This window comes from Bubalus kerabau, chromosome 8 (assembly GCF_029407905.1).
Source record: "Bubalus kerabau isolate K-KA32 ecotype Philippines breed swamp buffalo chromosome 8, PCC_UOA_SB_1v2, whole genome shotgun sequence".
NCBI classification, from domain to species: Eukaryota; Metazoa; Chordata; class Mammalia; order Artiodactyla; family Bovidae; genus Bubalus; species Bubalus kerabau.
The window spans coordinates 120,376,992-120,398,783 of NC_073631.1; the positions used below are offsets into that span (position 1 = coordinate 120,376,992).

Consider the following 21,792-nt stretch of genomic DNA (forward strand, 5'->3'; position numbering starts at 1 on the left):
CCCTTGATGAAATGTCAACACCATGAGAAAAGCCAACGATATCTTTCTGTTATTGTGAAAACAGTTTGGACCTTGCAGACCCACTGGAAGGGATTAGGAACCACACTTTGAAAACCACCAGTCTAGATGACCCAGGGCCCTTCAGACCATTTGAAGGCAGTGGGAGGGAAAGTTAACCTCGCCCTGGTGCAGGAACTTCGTCCTGGTTGCCGTTGGCTGTTCCAAGGGAGTCGGAGCCACTCTGTTTCTCCAGAGTGATAGGAATGGAGCTGGATCAGTGGCTGCCCACCAGACGCTGAAGGCTGTGCCCACCCACGCTAGCTGAGATGCGGTCCAGCAGTCCTGCACAACCGAGCATAGGTCTGACCCTTGTCTCCCAACAGGACCCCACTGGGGCTGCCGGGACCAAGGACCAAAGCACACGTGGACTCCCCTCAGCCGTGTACTGCTCTTTCTGCTGTCTTGCCTGCCAGGTCGGAGGAGATGTTTTGGAGACTTTCTCTTGGCCTTCCTTATTACAACAGCTTCTACCCACCCAGGTCAAGGAACCAGGGGGTCTGCCCACTGCCATTAAGTGTATTCCAATCATGCACTTGGGAATTGGAGAAATAACCATTGAGGGAATTCCCGATAGAAATTTCTGATGTATGATCACATGGGGATATCATTTAATGTCTGATATATAATACAGATTTTCTGTAAGAAGGATTATCTGTTAATGAATCATTGATTTCATAAAATTGTGGTACTTATGGAGGGTAGGAAAAAATCTTACCCATCAGATCCTTGCAAGTGGAGCAGAATTAGGTTCTATTCTGCATTTCCAAATTTTTCTTACTTTCAAACTTTCAGTTAAGAATCAGCTCCTACTTGAATGAAACAGATGCATACTTTCCCACTAAGAAAATAAGAAAATGTGAAATGAGCAGTCTTCTATATGCTTCTTTGGCTTAATCACAAACTGTAAGCAACTTCAATAGACAACTGAGCCTGCAATCTAATTATTGCTAGAATGGCCACAAATTACATTCTATAAAGACATGTTTTGGTAGCTGTCCTACAATTGGTTGATGTGTCTATAAACCACCACACAGCCTATCACCCTAGTTCGTTATCTGGTTGCATCTTTTCAGCAAGTAGCTTTTGTTGATGGTGTATCCATTTGCCAGAGGGCCGTATCAAAACAGCACACAGCAACCTAAGAAACAGGAATTTACTTTATGTTTTACGGTTCTGCAGGCTGGAAGCCCCAAAGCAAGGCATCACCAGGTGTGGCTTCTCTGAGGCCTCACCTGGGCTTTACATGGCTTCCTCTTTGCTGGGTCTTTGCTGTCTTTCCTCGGTACGCCAGCAGCCCTGGTGTGCTGTGTGTCTGGCTTCCTCTTCCTATAAGAATGCAAGTCAGATTCAATGAGGGCCCACTCTAACAGCCCCACTCTAACTTAATCTTATCTCTCAAGACCCTATTTCCAAATACAGTCACATTCAGAGGTACTAGAGATCAGGACTTCAAAATGAGGGTTTAGGAGAGAGGAGATACAGACTACATGCAGTAAACAAGAAAATTCTATTCCCCAAAACTGGCATTTCTGATGTGCTTTATGGCAGATGAGAGCTTTACACCTGTTTGCATTTTTTTCAAGCTAAACCTGTGGCCATGCTTTAAGATTAAAAAGCTGAAACGTTCTGATCTTTCCTTTGTGTCTGTGTAAAAAAATAAAACAGGATTTCTCAACAGAAATTGGCTCCTCTGGAAATATTCCATTGGATCTCCTCTTTCTTAGAGCATTCTCATCAATTCTCAAGTTTATGATGCTCCATTTGCACAAAATGTCCCTTATTGGACAGCTGCTCACTTAATGATCAGTACAGACAGCTGTGCCAGGCAGGACTGGGGGGGTGTGGGGGTGGGGTGGGGTATCATTTCAAGCCCGTGATGTCTTCCAAGAGCTTCCCCAGTAGCACTAACGCTAAAGAACCTGCCTGTAAATACAGGAGATACAGGTTGGGAAGATCCCCTGGAGGAGGGCATGACAACCCACTCCAGTATTCTTACCTGGAGAATCCCAAGGACAGAGGAGACTGCTGGGCTACAGTCCATAGGGTCACAAAGAGACAGGACTGCCGTGACTGAGCACACATGATGTCTTCCACATCTATTCTGACAGATATCATTATCCAGGCCTTCCTTAACCATAAGTACAGCTCAGCCATTCCACCCAGCCATGGACCCCTGAAACAGAAGGCAGAACTGTTCAGAGCACTTTTTTTTTCCAAAGAAGGAGACTGTCTACATCTCCTTCTAACTAGCTCTGTGACTCCAAAAACATGATGTTCTCTAAACAACCACGTCTGCCCCATGACTAGAGCCATGCAGAGTAGCGGTGCGCAAGGCAGCCACCATCAGCTGTTTCTAGGAGACATTTGGGGAAGCAGCTCTGCAAATAACCTTTATTTAATGAACAACATTCTCATCAGCATTCCCTAGCTGTGTCCTCTCCTCTGAGCTCACGGGGAGAGGGGACTTCTCTCTTCTCAGAGCAGTCTCCTGGGACTTGTTTCACTCCCTTAGAAGCAGAATCTGGTGTGTGTGTGTGTGTGCTCAGTCACTTCAGTCATGTCTGACTCTCTGCAACCCCATGGACTGTAGCCCGCCAGGCTCCTCTGTCCATGGGATTCTCCAGGCAAGAATACTGGAATGGGTTGCCATACCCTCCTCCAGGGGATCTTCCCCACCCAGGGATCAAAACTGTGTCTCTTATGTCTCCTGCATTAGCAGGCAAGTTCTTTACCAGTAGTGCCACCTGGGAAGCCTATCTTTTTCTCATTTTCAAATAGCTAAAAAGTTTCCAACCACATTTGTGGACAACCACTTGTGAATGAATAGGTTTCAATGACACCCATTGTATGCACTTTATAAAAACAGAAAGCTTCATGCCATCTTACTTTTCTGTCATCTCACTTTCCTGATTTTAAGTTATTTTATCTTGCTATATCATGTATCTATCTGTGAGTGCTTTAAGTCATGACTTCTGTATAGGAACTTCGATATTTTCTCACTGTGGGTTTGTGTGTGTGGCTATGTGAGTGTGGGGAAAGAGTTAAAAGTGCCCTCTTCCTTTTTGTGAGTGAGATGGAGCTTTTATAACAACTTGCATCCGTTTTTCCCCTTCACAAGAAGCAAATGTGGTAGAGCTCACTGGAGACTGTGCAACTTCTCTATGACTTGGAGAAAATGGTCTAAACATGCAACCTCCAATCCCTCAGCACCTCTAGGACAGCAGCCAACGGCTTTCCTGCTCTTCCTCCTTAAAGGAAAACAACCTTCTAAGGGAAGTGCCAGGTGTTGTGTAAGAAGCATGCGATCAGGCACTGAAACCTCTCAGAGCCGAAAAGCCAGTGAAATCACATTAGACCCTTAACTCGGAAAGTGAGGTCGCTCAGTCATGTTGGACTCCTTGCGACCCCATGGACTGCATCCCTCCAGGTTCCCCTGTCCATGCAATTTTCCAGGTAAGAGTACTGGGGTGGGTTGCCATTTCCTTCTCCAGCGGATCTTCCCGACCCAGGGATTGAACCCGGGTCTCCCGCATTGCAAGCAGACGCTTTACTGTGTGAGCCGCCAGGGAAGCTTTTTACTCGGAAGCTTAACTCGAAAGACAGGTATTAAAAGTAAGACCTGTGGAAAGCGAAGAACCCTTTCAAGGTATCGAGACCACCCCTAGAAAGGTCATGGGTGTGGAGTGCTTAGGGGAATATTTCAAGGAAAGTTCTTTGGTAAACTCCACGAGGGGCGCTCATTTCGGGGAGAAGGGGCAGCACCATGGACAGCAGCAAGCTCCGCGCGCGCGGGCCGGGGAGGGGACAGCCGGCAGCACCCGGGACAGCGCCAGCGCGGCGCGCTCAGGGCCGAGAGGCGGCCTCATCAGCTGATGCTTTACGTAGGCTGGCTCCCTAGTTTGATAAGGCGGGTCCGGTGGGCGCGCCAGCCCTGGCTCTGCGGGGCCGCGGCCCCACACGGGGCGGGAAGGGGCCAGGACCGAGCAGAAGGCAGGTCCCTGCCGGGCTTCCCCCATCGCGGAGTTGCGGCTGCAGCCCGCCGCCGCTGCGGAGAGAAAGGGGCGAGCGGGGAGGCCACGCGGCGAGAACTACTGCGCTGACGCACCAGCCCTCTCGGCGGCCACACGCCCCGGGGCCGCGCAGCTTGTCCCCGACACTTGGGGGACGCTCGACTCTAGGCAAACAAACTGCTGTGTCTCCGCCTAGGCGAAGCGCCTTGGGCGTGCGACCCTTAGGCGGGCCCTGGCTAAGAGACGCAGCCCTCAGCCTCCGAGGACTTCAGATCTGCCGCCGGCTTGCAGCCCAGCGCCCGCCCCTCTGCCACACCGTCTCCCACGGATGCAGGAGATCGGCCCGTTTCATAATCGCTCCCCAGAAACCCTGCCACTGGCCAGAGGGGACAAGCCTCGGGAGTGGCTTCCAGCACAGTGGCCACCGTGCGTTCTCCTGAGCGCCCCTTTCCTACACACCACGGAGCCGGCCTCCTGACCCAGAGATGGACCCGCCTGCGAACCTCAGCTACTTCACCCTCTCCACCCCCGCCCCTGGAGAGGCCAACCGCAGCAGCTTCGACGCAGCAGACCCGCGCCCCAGACTGCCCCTGCTCTCCGTCTTCGGGGTGCTTGTCCTGACCTTGCTGGGCTTCCTGGTGGCGGCCACATTCGCCTGGAACCTGCTGGTGCTGGCGACCATTCTCCGCGTGCGCACGTTTCACCGCGTTCCGCACAATCTGATGGCCTCCATGGCCATCTCGGACGTGCTGGTAGCCGCTCTGGTCATGCCGCTGAGCCTGGTGCACGAGCTGTCCGGGCGCCGCTGGCGGCTGGGCCGGCGGCTGTGCCAGCTGTGGATCGCGTGCGATGTGCTCTGCTGCACCGCCAGCATCTGGAACGTGACGGCCATCGCGCTGGACCGCTACTGGTCCATCACCCGTCACCTGGAATACACACTCCGCGCCCGCAGGCGCGTCTCCAACGTCATGATCGCGCTCACCTGGGCGCTCTCCGCTGTCATCTCCTTGGCCCCGCTGCTTTTCGGCTGGGGGGAGACCTACTCAGAGGGCAGCGAGGAGTGCCAGGTGAGCCGCGAGCCCTCCTACACCGTGTTCTCCACCGTGGGCGCCTTCTACCTGCCGCTCGGCGTGGTGCTCTTTGTGTACTGGAAGATCTACAAGGCCGCAAAGCTCCGCGTGGGCCCCCGGAAGACCAACAGCGTCTCACCCATATCCGAAACCGTGCAGGTGGGTGTTAAAGGGACCCTTAAAAAACACTTTGCTTGCATTTGCACAGGCCTCTTCTCTGGCACACCTTCCCCCACGTTTGTAGGAAGTGGAAAATTTTTAGTATTTTGGGGCAAGGGAGGGGAGGGAGGGGAGGGAGGGAAGGGGGTCAAGTGGGAGAGAGAAAGCATCACCCACTCTGCTCTGACTTGCTCTGCTCACAGAGCATGCCATCGCTCATGCATTATTAATTTCCTCATATCACGACTGAAGCGACTTAGCAGCAGCAGCAGCATGAGGGTCTGAACTATAGACTTCTACAGGGTTCCACTAGGCTTGAAAATTCTGTGGATCTGTAACCGCCTTTAGAATGTCTGAAGAAGCTGGTGTCCAGGGCTGCACCAGATAAATGATAAACGTGCAGACTCCTGTGCTTAAGAGGGGGTGTTTGACAGGGTGGGAAGGGGGGCGGTAATCTGACTTGGCAGGAAGACTTGGCAGGAATATACCAGGCAAAGCACATTAGTGTTTCAACCCCATCTAATTTTTTCTTTGCAAATTATAGCAATTAATTTTGCAAAAGTGTGGTATCTCATGGATTACCGTCATTCTCAGCATCCTCCTCTCCTGATGCAAGATCAGAGATGTTGCTCACACGCCTGTCTCAGAGCCTGCATCTGTGATCTGCTCCCATGGGCCATGGTGCTGCTTTCTGGGGCTACCCCTCAGACCCTCAGCCCCATCCCCAGTCAGACCACACATGCTGGGGACCACTGGCTTCCCTCCTGGCACAGGAGGAAAGCTGAGGGAGGAAATTAAAACCTAAGGCAGACAATTCCCCAGCTCCGTGCAAGGAGCATTTAAGGCCCAGCAACTGCTCCAGCACCCGGGAGGGCTCAGTCCCCATCTTCTCTCCACTCACACTTTCCTGCTTTTTGTTAACTCTTAGTAATCTGACCCTGTGATGCAAGATTCAGGAACCACCAGAGTTCAACCCCTCCCACTTATTGCCAGGGGTGACCCTTTGAACCTAATTCACATGTGTAAGTTAGACCAGAAATCCACGCAGCACCCATCTCTGTTACCGGCTCTGGGACAACAAAATCAATTCAATGAGCACACTGAGTGAGTACTACGGGCTGGCTGCTGGAGGTAAGAGGATGATAAAGACATCATCTTTGCCTAGGAAGAGTCTGACACAGGCAGAGAGGCATGTGTTGTGAGCACTGTGATATGATTGTGTTTTTCAAGAGTCAGCAGCTAATTCCAAGCATAACCAGTCAATCAAGCTTACAGGAGCCAGAGGTGAAGGCAGGGGAGAAGGGGAAGGGCATCATTCTAGAAGAAAGAAGGAAAAAGGGGTGAGAGGCCCTCTGTCCTTTTATCTACAACAACAGTCTCACCCAAATGACCCTCACCTACCCCAGGAAACATTCGGAATATCTGGTTATCTGATACTGTTTCTGACTATCCACACGTGGGACAGGGTGCTGTTGCACCTGGCATGCAGAGCCTGGGATGCCAAGTGCGGTGGGATGCACAGCACAGCCAGAACAACAAACAATTAGTGACAAATTAATGTCAACAGGGACAAATCTGGGAAACCCTGGCCCATGAGACTTCTAAACTGGACAAGGAATGCCGACAAGTAGGCGTGCCTCCAAACTACCTGGAGTGTCCATGTGTGTGCACCCCCGCAGTTCCAGGTCAGGAACAAGGGGCCTGGCAGACGGCCTACCACAGCCCTCCTTACACGGATCCTCTTCTGCCAGGATGCTCACCCAGGTAAACACAATTTGTGATCAATACCAAACGGCTTTAAAAGGGAACAGCAACTGTCCTTGTGTCCTGGAGGGCTTGGAGCAGAAGGAAAAGGGGCTATCACTACTCAGGTCTGGAGACAGCAGAAGCAAAGCACCACTTCATGTTCTTTCTCTGCCGGGTAACTTTCAAAAATGGGTCCCATGGCTTTGCAAGGCCTCTAAGCAATCCATGTGGAGCTGGCCTTGTTCTCACATTACCGTGGAGGGTGGATTAAAAGTCAGGCTTCCTGATTTCTTGGTGGTAGCAGGTGCCGAAGTTTCTAAATACAGTTCTACCGCCAACAAGCCCTGTTGCCTAGGGAAACACAACACTTCTTCCCTGCTTCTTTACCTTCTGAGTTTGCCTCAGATGCGCACTGAAAGCCTAAATGCTGTCAGGCACGGAGATGAAAGCCGGAAACATACGAGAGAGAGAGGCCTTGCCCTTGACACAGTCTGATGAAACCGCAACTGAGGCTCTGACGTGAAGACACAGCTGGATTTCCCACCTGTAAGGGCCTGGGGGGCTTTCCGGGTTCTCAGCGGGTTGACATCAGCTGTATGAGCAGCTCTGCTGGTCGGGCGTTACTGGAGTGAATCCAGGCCTGGCTGCTTAACTTCCAGAAGTGAGGGGCTGACACGGCAGGAGGGCTTGTAAAACCGAGCCCACCAAGACGAAATGTCCTTGACTGACAGTACATCGAAAGCTGGCTCCGGGCCTCAGAACACGTGGACTCGCCCCAAGTTCGAGGAGCACATGGTTCTCACCCTCCAGTTCTTGGTCCTCACTCCAGAAAGACCGTTTCTCAGCTTCTCAGCTCTGTTGCTGGTTCTCCTTGAAGTTTCATCCATGGAGAGCTGATGTTCAGACTGCACATCGATCGATGTGCTCAGTCACTTGTCAGCACAGCGCTGGGCAGCAGCAGTCAAAGCTCTGGATGACGGACACTAAACCAGGTTAACCAACCAGCAGAAAAATGCTGGGCGGTCTCAGTTAGCAATGGGGATTTACTGCACGTGGTAATATAAGGTTTAAAGGTTTAATTAAAAAAAAAAAAAAAAACCTTCTGAAGATGTGTTGACTAGTTTAATTGATACGAGTAATATCTCCCAGGCACACAGGCAAAGCCTTGATCACTGAATCGAGGGGTGGGCTTCAACAGGCAATAGTTCTTAGACAGGTGTCATGTGGCTGGATTAGCCCACCTGGAGTGTGCCCCAGCACGTTCACATTGGGACAAAGTGGCAAAATCATGACAAACCAGGGAGGTCTCATGCTCGGTTCTGCTCTCATCAGTCTGTCTGTGGTGTCTCTTCTCTGCAAGAACCCTAGGACCACTGCTATTTCTCCAGTGATGTCCTGAATTACGCACAGTGCAGATACTCTCACAAACAGACCGGTTATAATCTGAGAATGTTGAAGGACAGCAGTATATTTTATCTGGAGGCACATTCTACTTAGTAAATGTGTAGTTGTGGTACCGAAATGAAAGGATTCTCATAAGGATCCTGAAATACCAGCTACAAGTTGGCACACAGGATTATTCAAGATTCTCACTGAATTCTTCCATTAACTTAGGTTTTTTCCCTCAAGCCTTTTCAATAGCCACACCATAAACAAGAAAGCTGTACTGTTGTACATCCACAATTAAAGGCAATTCCCCCTAGAAGTTTGGAAGGACAGGAAGTTGTTGGGTGATAATATCTCCCTTGGGATGACTTCACTGGGCAGATTTTAGATGGTTGTCGTTTTTTTAGCCAAAAGGGGATATTGCTGCTTTCAAGGTTACTTCTGCTGTTTACATTTACTGTGAGTCTTATCTAGGCACCCAGATCTTTTAAAACGGACGTGCTTCTTGATGTTTTATCTAGAGAGCCATATCTTGTATCAATTATCTACTTTCTTTTTTAATTTATTTTTAGCTGAGGATAATTGTTTTACAACGTTGGGTTGGTTTCTACCATGCATCAACGTGAATCAGCCATAGGTTTACACACGTCCGCTCCCTCCTGAACCTCTCTCCAACCTCCCACCCTCTCCGACCCCTTATTATCTACGTTCTGGAAGTGTCTAGCCCCATACTGGGTATTTTCTAAATTGGCAATTTCATATTTAAATTTATTTTTTTCTTATTAAGTTCCCTAATTCAGGTTTGAGCCCATTTAGGACAAGACCATACGTCAGCTGTTAGGTTTATATCAGAATGCTGCTTTTAAATTTTCTATATAGTTTACAATTTTGAATCCTCAATCAATCTTCTCTAAAAAAATGGCTTCTGAAATTGTTTTAGTTTACATTTTAAATTTGCATAGCCATGTTATATAGCTCTTCTCTCTTCTATCCTTCTAGTTATAAATATTTTTCCTCATCTAAGGGAAATTTTAATTAATTTCACTAGGTGCTGCTGATCTGCAGTCTAGGACAATAAGGATTTTGTTCAGTACTCTTTAAAAATTCTAAATTCTACAACAGTTTTTTGCCCTTCTCCCTGAAGTTTAGCAGCCTCCCTGGTGGCTCAGATGGTAAAGAATCCACCAGCAATGTGCGAGACCTGGGTTGGAAAGATCCCTTGGAAAAGAGAATGGCTACCCACTCCAGTATTCTTGCCTGGAGAATCCCCATGGACAGAGGGGCCTTGCGGGCTACAGTCCATGGGATTACAAAAAGTCGGACATGATTGAGTGGCTTTCACTTTAGAAAAATTCTTCCGTATAGCCTGTATCTCAGCTCTCGATCAAAGTTTTAACTGACATTCTGTAAGTTTGACTTCTTGCTTGGCAATTTTACAATGTGATTTTGTTTTACTGAGGAACCCCCTGCAGAAAAGATAGTTCATTTAGGAAGTTAGGAAAAGCTGAGTAGAAATATGGGGGGTGTGGATGTGTAAGGTGGGAGGTTTTCAGTCAGTTCAGTCGCTCAGTCTTGTCCAACTCTTTGTGACCCCATGGACTGCAGCACATCATGCTTTTCATTCCATCAGCAACTCCCAGAGCTTGCTCAAACTCATGCCCATTGAGTCGGTGATGCCATCCAACCATCTCATCCTCTGTTGTCCCCTTCTCCTCCTGCCTTCAATCTTTCCCAGCATCAGGGTCATTTCCAATGAGTCAGTTTTTAGCATCAGGTGGCCAAAGTATTGGAGTTTCAGCTTCAGCATCAGTCCTTCCAATGGAAATTCAGGGTTGATTTCCTTTAGGATTGACTGGTTTGATCTCCTGGCAGTCCAAGGGACTCTCAAGAGTCTTCTCTAACACCACACTTCAAAAGCATCAATTCTTTGGTGCTCAGCTTTCTTTATGGCCCAACTCTCACATCTATACATGACTACTGGAAAAACCATAGCTTTGACTAGATGGACCTTTGTCAGCAAAGTAATGTCTGCTTTTTAATACGTTGTCTGGGTTGGTCATAGATTTTATTCCAAGGAGCAAGCGTCTTTTAATTTCATGTCTGCAGTCACCATCTGCAGTGACTTTGAAACCCAAGAAAATAAAGTCTGGCACTGTTTCCATTGTTTCCTCATCTATTTGCCATGAAGTGATGGGACCAGATGCCATGGTCTTCATGTTTTGAATGCTGAGTTTTAAGACAGCTTTTTCACTCTCCTCTTTCACCTTCATCAAGAGGCTCTTTAGTTCCTCTTCATTTTCTGCCATGAGGGTGGCATCATCTGAGGTTGTGATATTTCTCCTGGCAATCTTGATTCCAGCCTGTGCTTCCTCCAGCCTGACATTTCACAGGATGTACTCTGCAGAGAAGTTAAGTAAGCAGGGTGACAATATACAGCCTTGACATACTCCTTTCTCGATTTGGAACCAGTCCATTGTTCCATGTCTGGTTCTAACTGTTGCTTCTTGACCTTCATACAGATTTCTCAGGAGGTAGGTAAGGTGGTCTGGTATTCCCATTTCTTTAAGAATTTTCCATGGTTTATTTTGGTGATGGACAGGGAGGCCTGGTGTGCTGCAGTCCATAGGGTTGCAAAGAGTCGGACACGACTAAGCAACTGAACTGAACTGAATTTTGATCCACACAGTCAAAGGCTTTGGTGTAGTCAATAAAGTAGAAGTAGATGTTTTCCTGGAATTCTCTTGCTTTTTCTATGATCCAGTGGATGTTGGCAATTTGATCTCTGGTTCCTCGGCCTTTTCTAAATCCAGCTTGCACATCTGGAAGTTCTCGGTTCACATACTGTTGAAGCCTCACTTGGAGAATTTTGAGCATTACCTTGCTAGTGTGTGAGATGAGTGCAATTGTTCAGTAATTTGAACATTATTTGGCCTTGCCTTTCTTTGGGATTGAAATGAAAACTGACCTTTTCCAGTCCTGTGGCCACTGCTGAGTTTTCCAAATTTGCTGGCATACTGAGTGCAGCACTTTAACAGCATCATCTTTTAGGACTTGAAATAGCTCAACTGGAATTCCACCACCTCCACTAGCTTTGTTCAGTGCTTCCTAAAGCCAACCTGACTTTGCACTCCAGGATGTCTGGCTCTAGGTGAGTGATCACACCATCGTGGTTATCTGGGTCATTAAGATCTCTTTTGTATAGTTCTGTGTATTCTTGCCACCTCTTCTTAATATCTTCTGCTTCTGTTAGGCCCATACCATTTCTGACCTTTATTGTGCTCATCTTTGCATGAAATGTTCCCTTGGAATCTCTAATTTTCTTGAAGAGATGTCTAGGCTTTCCCATTCTACTGTTTTCTTCTATTTCTTTGCACTGATCACTGAGGAAGGCTTTCTTTTCTTTCCTTGCTTTTCTTTGGAACTCTGTATTCAGACGGGTATATCTTTCCTTTTCTCCTTTGCCTTTAGCTTCTCTTCTTTTATCAGCTATTTGTAAGGCCTCCTCAGACAACCATTTTGCCTTTTTGTATTTCTTCTACTTGGGGATGGTTTTGATCACCGCCCCCTGTACAAGGAGTCGGACATGACTGAGCAACTGAACTGACTGTTCATGGGGTTCTCAAGGCAAGAATACTGAAGTGGTTTGCTGTTCCCTTCTCCAGGGGGCCACGTTTTGTCAGAACTCTCCACCATGACCCGTCTATCTCAGGTGGCCCTACACAGCATGGCTCATAGTTTCACTGAGTTAGACAAGGCTGTGGTCCATGGGATCAGTTTTGTTAGTTCTCTGTGATTGTGGCTTTCAATCTGTCTGCCCTCTGATGGAGGATAAGAGGCTTGTGGAAGCTTCCTGATGGGAAGGACTGGCTGTGGGGGAATCTGGGTCTTGCTTTGATGGGTGGGGCCATGCTCAGCGAATCTTTAATCCAATTTTCTGGTTTTGGGTGGGGCTATGTTCCCTCCCCGTAGTTTGGCCTGAGGCCAAAATATGGTAGGGGCAATGGCATCTCCCTCAAAAGGACTCATGCCAGGACTGTTGTCTCCAGTGCCCCTGACCCTGCGGCAGGCCACTGTCGACCCACACCTCCACCAGACTCCCAAACACTCACTGGCAAGTCTGGCTCAGTCTCTCGGGTTCCTGCCCTTTCTCCTGGGTCCTGGTGTGCACAAGGTTTTGTTTGTGCCCTCCAAGTGCCCGTTTTCTGTGGAAGTTCTGTAGCAAATACCACTGGACTTCAAAGTCAAATTCCCTGGGTTCTCAGTCCCTTTGCCGGATCTCCAGGTTGGGAATTCTGTTGTGGGTCCTAGAACTTTTGCAACAGTGCAAGAATGTCTTTGGTATAATTGTTCTCCAGTCTGTGGGTCATCTGCTCAGTGGCTCTATGGTAGGGCTAGTGGTGACCTCCTCCAGGAGGGCTTATGCCACACGCCGCACCTCCCAGGTCTGCTGCAGCCAGAGTTCCTGTCCCCGCACAGGTCACCACTGACCCAGCCTCTGCAGGAGACACTCAGACATTCAAAGGCAGGTCTGGCTCAGTCTCTGTGGGGTCCCTGGGTCCTGGTGTGCACAAGGTTTTGTTTGAGCCCTCCAAGCATCTCAGATGGGTAGGGGTTTGATTCTAAACACAATTTTGCCCCTCCTACCTATCTTGTTGGGGCTTCTCCTTTGCCCTTGGATGTGGGGTATCTTTTTTTGGTAGGATCCAACAGTCTCCTGTCCAGGGGAGGTTTTGGAAAGTTACAAAATCTTTAGGACCAACTCAGAGTTAGACTTTAAGGCCATAGCAGAACAACTAAAAAAGCTGATTCTCAACTGTTTAGTGTTTGTCTTCTAACTTAAAAATGTTAATTTATTGATTTTGACTTTCAGAGATTATTACGTGAAAAACTTTTTTTCACATTTATCAAGAAAAGAGTGAGAGTTAGGATTATAGTGCAGTTTAAAATAGAAGTTCACAAAGAATAAGGCTGAGACTCTAAAACAAAGCACGACACACAAGAAAAAGGCTGCCAGGGTTGGCCAACAGTCTGTGCTTGTGAATGGTTTCTCAGATCCTTGACCAAAGGCCAAGAAGGGGCCATATGATGACCAACCCAATCATCAATGAGCTGGAATGCCAACTACACAAGGTGATATTTATTCCATAAACTGACAAGATAGGGAATGCCCTCACTTAAGTTTTGTGAAAAACTTGAAGCAAAGTCTGATCAATTGCTTTCTGACAAATTGGTTATTAAGTCTAATGGTCTGCAAATCATTAGCCCTCAGGTCTGGCTTGGAAAAGATTAGAAGCTTATAAAGCCAGCACCTTATAGAACAATCCTTTTTATATTCAACAGAAAAATAAAAGGTATTCCAGGACAAAAAATAAACCAAAAAAATCTATGAAAATAAGAGTTTGCATATTTAGACAAACAACAGCCAAAAAAAGAAAACAGCAATATAATAAGTAGGTTATGGCATGACATTTTTGCTCAATGGTATACCTCCAGCAAGAGACCTAACAGCTTTATAAGATGCAAGTCAACTTCCAGATGGTGCACCTTTCTAACAAAGGTCCAGTTATTTGATAGGAAGACCTAAGCTGAATGAACTTATTCAAATACACATGTGTGCGTGCATGCTTAGTCACTTGGTCATGTCTGACTCTTTGTGAGCCCATGGACTGTAGCCTGCCAGGTTCCTCTGTTCATGGGATTTTTTAGAAAGAATACTGGAGTGGCTTGCCATTCCCTTCTCCAGGGAATCTTCCTGACCCAAGAATTGAACCCGCATCACCTGTGTCTCCTGCATCGCAGGCAGATTCTTTACACTCTCAGCCATCGGGGAAGCCCATTCAAAGACACACTTGGTTGCAAAGCCTTGGATACAAAACAGAGTGAGAAGAGCCCAGTGGAGCAGGCTGGCACTCAGCTCATTGAGACTGGTGTGCGTCTGCAGATCCAAAGGCAGCTGGGGTCCAGGGCTCTATGAATGCACCTGTAGTCCAAGTATCCTGTCGAGGGTCCTCAAAACGATATCCAAGAAACCTCTAGAACGGCCCGAAGATGGTACAACCACCACATAGCACCTGAAATAAAAACACGGTTTGCTACAGATTGAGAGAAAGCTACGCTTGTCTGGCACCATCTCCCGGAGCAGAGCAGAACACCCATCATCGATGGAGACAGTGTTGAGCTCGGGGGTGGGAGGGCGTTGAGAGGGACACCGAGCAGACTTCCCCCACACAGGGGGTGACTCAGTGAGGCCACTGTTGGTTCACTGCTGCTCGGGGACGCAGCACTAGGGCCCACCTCGCCCCAGCTGGCTGTCAGATGTGAGGGCCGACACTGACCAGCTGGTCTGCCAATGCCTGTTCACAGAGCTGGACCATCCTGGGTTCACTGGAGGGGTTTAAACAAGCAGCAAGGCTCTGTGTTACCACAACTACAGGACAGACGGTCTTTTCCTAAGCTTGTGGAAATGTTCTTATTCTGCCCCTTGTAAAGCCCTCCCTAGATGGGTAGGATCATTCCCAGATGAAACATCCTGACTCACTGGTACATCCTGCATGTGATAATGGTCTGGTCTCACCTGCAATCACCCGAAGCCACACTTCCCAGGTGAGAGCCTTCATCCCTTAATTGCAATACCCACTATTGATGATACTCTATTGATTATCTGTGATATTAATAGGGAGGTGAAGCAGAATAGTTTGAGGAAGTAAAAGGACACGCTAGATTTATGATTAACTAGTGAATTGTTATTTAACTAGGCTTCCCAGGTGGCTCAGTGGTAAAGAATCCGCCTGCAATGCAGGAGATAAGGGTTTGATCCCTGGGTCAGAAAGATCCCCTGGAGAAGAAAATGACAACCTACTTTATTATTTGAGCCTGGGAAACCCCATGGACAGAAGAGCCTGGTAGGCTACAGTCCTTGGGGTTGCAACAGAGTTGGACACAACTTAGTGACTAAACAACAACTTCAGTTCAGTCGCTCAGTCGTGTCCAACTCTTTTCGACCCCGTGGTCTGCAGCACGCCAGGCCTCCCTGTCCATCACCAACTCCCAGAGCCTGCTCAAACTCATGTCCATCGAGTCGGTGATGCCAACCAACCATCTCATCCTCTGTCATCCCCTTCTCCTCCTGTATTCAATCTTTCCCAGCATCAGCATCTTTTCCAATGAGTTGGTTGGAGTTTCAGCTTCAGCATCAATCCTTCCATTGAATATTCAGAACTGATTTCCTTTAGGATTGACTGGTTTAGATAGCAACAAGTTATCTTAACACATAACCATCTTCATTTTTTTTAAGTTTCAGTTTTTAAAAAACTTTTAATTTTGTACTGGGGTGTAGTCAATTAGCAATGTTGCGATAGTTCAGGTGAACAATAAGGGACTCAGTCATACACGTATACATGTATCCATTCTCCCCCCAAATCTCCCCGCAACACACACATCCAGGCTGCCACGTAACATTCAGCAGAGCCCCATGTGCTATATAGGAGGTCACTGTTGAACACATAACCGTTTTGGAAGAATGGGAAGTCTAAATCATAGGCACATGTCCCCCGAATAATTCATTTGTTTGGAGATACAAGGCCAACTGTTCACTTAGAACATTTTTTCCATGGGAGTTTTAACTTGTGAGGCTTGTGCTTTAGAAATGATCCAACACCACAAAGATAAACGGGAAAGTGAAGCTTGGCTCGAATGCACTCACTTATTTTTGCCCCATTACCTCTCTTTCTGTGAATCTACTAACAACCATGCTGAGTAACTGACAGAGTAATCAATAGAGTCTATACACCAGACGTGATTAAGTACTTTATTGCGATCATTGACAAGCAGAGCTAAGGAGTCCTTTAGTCAGAAAGCCACAGGGTAAGCAACCAAGTCAACCATCTGCTAACACCAGGAGCTGAAACTCCCCAACAGCAAAGCCCCTCCTCCAGCGGAGCCATTATAGACCAATGGCATGCTCACCAGGGGAGCTGGTGTTGAATGACTCTCAAAATGATCCACATCTCTCATCAAAGCCGTAGAGAGCATGCTTTTCTCAGAAACAAGGAGTTCTCTAACCTATAAAAATTTCCGACTCAAAACAAACCATAAAAACAATGTATTTAGGAAAAAAAGTTTAACTTGAATTCAAACTAGAATTCTAAGAAGTGGGAGAAGACTGCATGGAATAGGAAAAGAATTGTTAAAAATGAATTTAGGTTCTCTGCTGTAAAGGGGCCCCACGAATGTGCTCCCCACCTGCTATGCTAATAACTCAGAGAAAGCGAGCATGGATCTGTGGGTCCTAGTGACAAGAGAAACCCTCCTGAAGACAAGCTTAGGAATAAAAAACTGGGAAACCTTTAAGAGACACTTGCACATCAATTCTCATACAGTGGGGAATTCTCACAAATTCAATGAACATATGCTGTGCATGGGAACAGTTCAAATTCAAAAGAACCTAGGTACAGTATGCTGGAAGAATCTAGGACTTTATAGTTGTTGTTCAGCTGCTCGGTAGTGTCTCTTTGCGACCGCATGGACCGCAGCACGCCAGGCTTCCCCGTCCTTCACCGTCTCCCAGAGCTTGCTCAACTTATGTCCATTGAGTTGATGATGCCATCCAAGCACCTCATCCTCTGTCGCCCCCTTCTCCTCCTGCCTCAATCTTTCCCAGCACCAGGGTCTTTGCTAAGGAGTCGGCTCTTTGCATCCGGTGGCCAGAACATTCAGGGTTTTGTAGTACAACTGCCAGACACCTGCGCAAGCAGGCCCGTATGTGGCATTTAATGTTTCTCCATGAGGACGACGACCTGAAGGGATGGGCTGCCATGAAACTGTCTTATGACACTTGGGTCTCCTTCCCTGATGCTCACCTTTTATAGACATACCCATACCCTACACCTGAATGTATGGCACACACCTGGACAACAAACAGCCCTGTGATCCCTCGTCTCTCAGATGAACAAAGAAGTACTGTGTTGTATTCTGATGCAGATTCCATTTGGATACAGGTCAGGACTGGGTCTGAATGTCCCAGCAGAGTCTCAGTCAATAGGATAGAAGGTGGGTCCTCAGAATGGAAGCTGTGTAACTCTTCCCATTATGCAGTAGAAAACTCCCACAGATAAAAAGCAGAGCACTGGGAGTGTATCTCATCCCTCACCAAAGGCTGGCCTCACGGAGGCAGTCTTACTGTAGGGCTCACAGCGTCTCACAACTGGAATCTGAGTATCTGAAGGGCTAAGATGGTCTTCTGGAGTTGACCTGGGGCGGCAGTGACCACCACGGGGCAGGCAGGCAGTGAGTGGGGATGGGGTGGGGGTGCAGAGGTTCCCGAGAGGGGGCCGTGGTTCAGAAGCTACAGTGTCCAGCTGTGTGTTGCTGTATTCATTTCTGCCGTTACCCCAGAGCGTGGAGTCTGGTTACACGCTCCACCTTTACACTAAATGTGCTACAGAGAGTTAAGGGTTGGTCACAATGGCCTCAAAACCCTGAGTGGCCAGCGTCGCCCATGAAAAAGTCTGAAAGGAAACAGAACTTCTCAAGGACTCAAGAGTCAGGACTGGAATTACTGTTTCATTGCCACCTCGGGGAAATGGGGGGAAATGGCTTCCTTGATGACATTCTGAGGTTGAGTTTTACTAAGGGAATTAGTGACTTTTCCTATTTTCTTTATGCTGAAAAATGAAACTGAATCCTGTGCTTGCATTTCTATCAGTTAGCTCCTGAAATGCAGCCCATGATCGACACTAATAAAAGAAGAACGATGACTGGCTCCACCCAGGGGTGCGGCTCTGGAAAGACACAGGTCAAAGTGGCAGTGCCACTTATTTCATACACGCTTCTAAGAGCTGAAGAATAGTGAACTACTTGCTTCAATATTTATGAGTCTCATGTTTAACTGTATAACGCTGGGGTTTCGCTGTCTTTCAAATAGATGACAGGAAGGTTATCGTATAAATTTAGTAATTCACACATGAACTAACATTCCCTTAACTACAGTGTTCCTATTTTCAGCTCCATTATTCTATATGATAAGTTATAAATAGTTCCTCTTGACTACAATTTGTAGATGCAGCCATGAACTGGTTACGTGGGTTAGAGGGACAGACCCTGTGACCTAGCCCACTGCCTAGAAGGTTGTGCGCTCCTGGGGCGTGAGTGGGTACCTCTCCAGGTCGAGTGTCCTGGGATCACAGAAGGCTGGAGTTGCAGAGCACAGAGTTTGATGTCAGGGTAGTCTCTCCACTAGTGAATGATGGATCGGCCCAGAAACTGCCCCACATTGTGACGGGGTCAACTAACTTGCTCATTTAGCACATCAGCCCATCGTCATTTCCTCCTGTTTCAGGGGCCTCGTCATCAGACACATCTTATTCCAGTTCTCCAAAGATATGGAGAAAAAAAAAATTAAAAAGCTGGAATGGAGGAAAGAGCCTCCTTTCCTAGGAATTCCACCTCCTTAGAGAAGGGTAGTGAAGTTGGAGAAACTGCCTTCGAGGGGACTTGGGCAAGCTGAGGTGGAGGGAATCTGAGTTTAGCACCTCTTGTTTTCCATAAAAGTCAGGGCAGGGGATAAACCAGAAGGAGATCACAAAGATGTAAGATGTCAAAATGTGAGCAAACACCCAGCTCTGTCGGCCCCGGGGTGGGAGGACCCTAGAGGGTCCCTGCGACGGACAAGTAAAAGCTTTCTCTTGAAATGCACATGCGGGAAACCAGGCCCACCGGTGTCTCAGGTCAGCCCGCCCCTGGCGTGAGATGGGGGCGGCTCCTCCTGATGCTTCTGTTTGCCTTCTCCAGGGGAAGGGCGCGGCTCAGCGGCCTGAGATGGTCCTCGCCGCACGCCGCGCCACAGTCACCTTCCAGGCCGATGGGGACACGTGGCGCGAGCAGAAGGAGCAGCGCGCCGCCCTCATGGTGGGCATCCTCATCGGGGTGTTTGTGCTCTGCTGGATCCCGTTCTTCACCGCCGAGCTCCTCAGGCCCCTGTGCGCCTGCGATGTCCCCGCCACCTGGAAGAGTGTCTTCCTGTGGCTTGGCTACTCCAACTCCTTCTTCAACCCCCTCATCTACACGGCCTTCAACAAGAACTACAACAGCGCCTTCAAGAACTTCTTCTCTAGGCACCACTGAGCGTGAGGCTGGCAAGGCATGGGGTACTCGCCCATCTCCCCATCCCCACCTGGCAACCACCTGCCAGAGACAGGCCTTCGAGGTCCCCAGGGTGGCCCCCAGAGCCAAGTGGCTCACTGCCGCACTCCCGGCAGGAAGGCGAGTCTCCACGGGCAGTTCCCGGGACCTCATTTTATCCCATTTATCTGCTTGTCCTCACTTCACACTGAACAGCCACGGACTTGGCCCACCAAGTGCCCTTTCCTCTCCAAAGTCCACCGCAGCATGGTTTAGCGTCATCCCAGAAAAGTCAAACCAGCCAGAGGGGAGGGAGGAAACAGATCAGTCCAGGCAGGATGAGGACAGACAGGCAGTGATGAGCAAGGAGTCATAACGGGGACATCTAGGGGGAAGGAAACCACAACTTCGAGTTTCCCAGAACAGTCCCCACTTCCAGGGCTCCATTCCGTGGTTCCAGAAAGTTCACCCTAGTACTTACCATGTCCCAATATTTGCTCACGAAACATTCTCTCTGAACATATCAAAGTACACAAGCACATCTGCAAGACCAGTCAATATGGCCCCACACACGTGCACACCGAACCTATGGAAGAGGCAAGTGTTCCCACTGGCCACTTTATTCTAAAATGCAACCCAAGAGCTTGGAACTGGAACTGAAAGTCAAATCAAATACTGCCTTCCGTTTTGAATCAACTGTCCACAACACAGAGATACCTACTAGCTCCGTAGAATCTGTCAAATTTGCTTATTACTATGGGTTCCATTTGTATAGAATTTATTCAAATGTTGCCAAACAAAGATTTCTAGCCTCGGATCATGAGTTTAGAATAACAAAACTGTCACAACATTGTTGACTTCTTAAACATAGTTTCATCACTAAGGGCTATGAAGGCTTATTCACCAACCAGGGGCACTTTAGGGTGATGGGTGATTGATCTGTTAGCTGCTGCTGTGCACTGGTATGTACACACCCACTGTGAGACCGATACTGGCAACGACGAAAGCAGAAAAGTGGTAACACTTTAGTGAACACGTCAATGTAACTGGTGAGGCAAGACAATTAAGTCATGATGTGGTGTTTATGTGATCAAACAAAACTTTAAAAAGGTCTTGGACAATAAAACAGCCTGTGGTTTGCTATGTCCCTGATTCTCTGAATGCATGCATTTAAAAATTATATGTCTGAATTATTACAGTACAGATATATTGTTATATGTATTATTTTGTACATACTAAATCATATTAATTAACATATTAAAAATAGGAAATCTATGTCCATTTGTTTTAACATTTGCTCCTTAGAAGGAAAGCTATGATCAAGCTAGACAGCATATTAAAAAGCAGACATTACTTTGCCAACAAAGGTCCCTCTAGTCAAGGCTATGGTTTCTCCAGTAGTCATGTATGGATGTGAGAGCTGGATTATAAAGAAAGCTGAGCACTGAAGAATTGATGCTTTTGAACTGTGGTGTTGGGGAAGACTCTTGAGAGTCCCTTGGACTACAAGGAGATCCAACCAGTCAGTCCTAAAGAAATCAGTCCTGACTATTCATTGGAAGGACTGATGCTGAAGCTGAAACTCCAATACTTTGGCCACCTGATGCAAAGAAGTGACTCACTAGAAAAAACACCGATGCTGGGAAAGATTGAAGGTGGGAGGAGAAGGGGACGACAGAGGATGAGATGGCTGGATGGCATCACCGCCTCAATGGACATGAGTTTGAGTAAGCTCTGGGAGTTGGTGAAGGACAGGGAGGCCTGGTGTGCTGCAGTCCATGGGGTCGCAAAGAGTCAGACACGACTGAGCGACTGAACTGATGTGCACTTGTGGTCTTGGTTTGAAGTTTGGTTTTGCATTCACTGCAAGGATGGCTCTGACGCCTCAGTCAGCACCAAGTTCCACGGCAGCAGTAGATAGTAGGAATTGACGCGTGGCCCAGACTGAATTTATTTAGAAATCAGGAGGGCAATTCCTGTAGGGGAGGCCTGGGAGTCGCATCTCCCACCGCATGAGTAACGATATCCACATCACCACCCTATGCATGCCCCGCCCCCACCAATCAGGGCCACGCTGCAGGGACCCCGCCTGGGACTGGGCCTGAAGTCCCTGGCAGGGGAAGAGAAGCAAGGGGTGTCAAGACTTCATTCTTGCGGGATCACTGGAAAACATCTGGAGCCCGGCCTTGGAAGATACATGAGCCTTGACGCTTAGAGAGGCTCAGGCTGGGAATGGGAGCAGA

At 48.0% G+C, this 21,792-nt stretch overlaps 1 protein-coding gene and 1 long non-coding RNA gene across 3 annotated transcripts in view; one reads left to right on the top strand and one right to left on the bottom strand.

Annotated features, from left to right (window-relative positions):
• The window catches only part of LOC129659699 (uncharacterized), a 64,059-nt gene that overhangs the window by 13,299 nt on the left and 28,968 nt on the right, over window positions 1–21,792 (bottom strand). The gene's annotated exons all lie outside the window — the stretch shown is intronic.
• HTR5A (5-hydroxytryptamine receptor 5A) lies at window positions 4,556–19,730 on the top strand. Its single transcript, XM_055591353.1, has 2 exons — window positions 4,556–5,299; window positions 19,220–19,730. The coding sequence occupies exons 1-2, from the start codon at window positions 4,556–4,558 to the stop codon at window positions 19,550–19,552; spliced, it is 1,077 nt and encodes a 358-aa protein (XP_055447328.1). The 3' UTR covers window positions 19,553–19,730.

What these genes read in the sequence shown, in the direction of transcription:
- HTR5A (XM_055591353.1), top strand. Translation starts at nt 4,556, where the DNA reads ATGGACCCGCCTGCGAACCTCAGCTACTTCACCCTCTCCACCCCCGCC. An exon ending in CCATATCCGAAACCGTGCAG is followed by an intron (nt 5,300 to 19,219) that starts GTGGGTGTTAAA and finishes TGCCTTCTCCAG; the next exon opens with GGGAAGGGCGCGGCTCAGCG.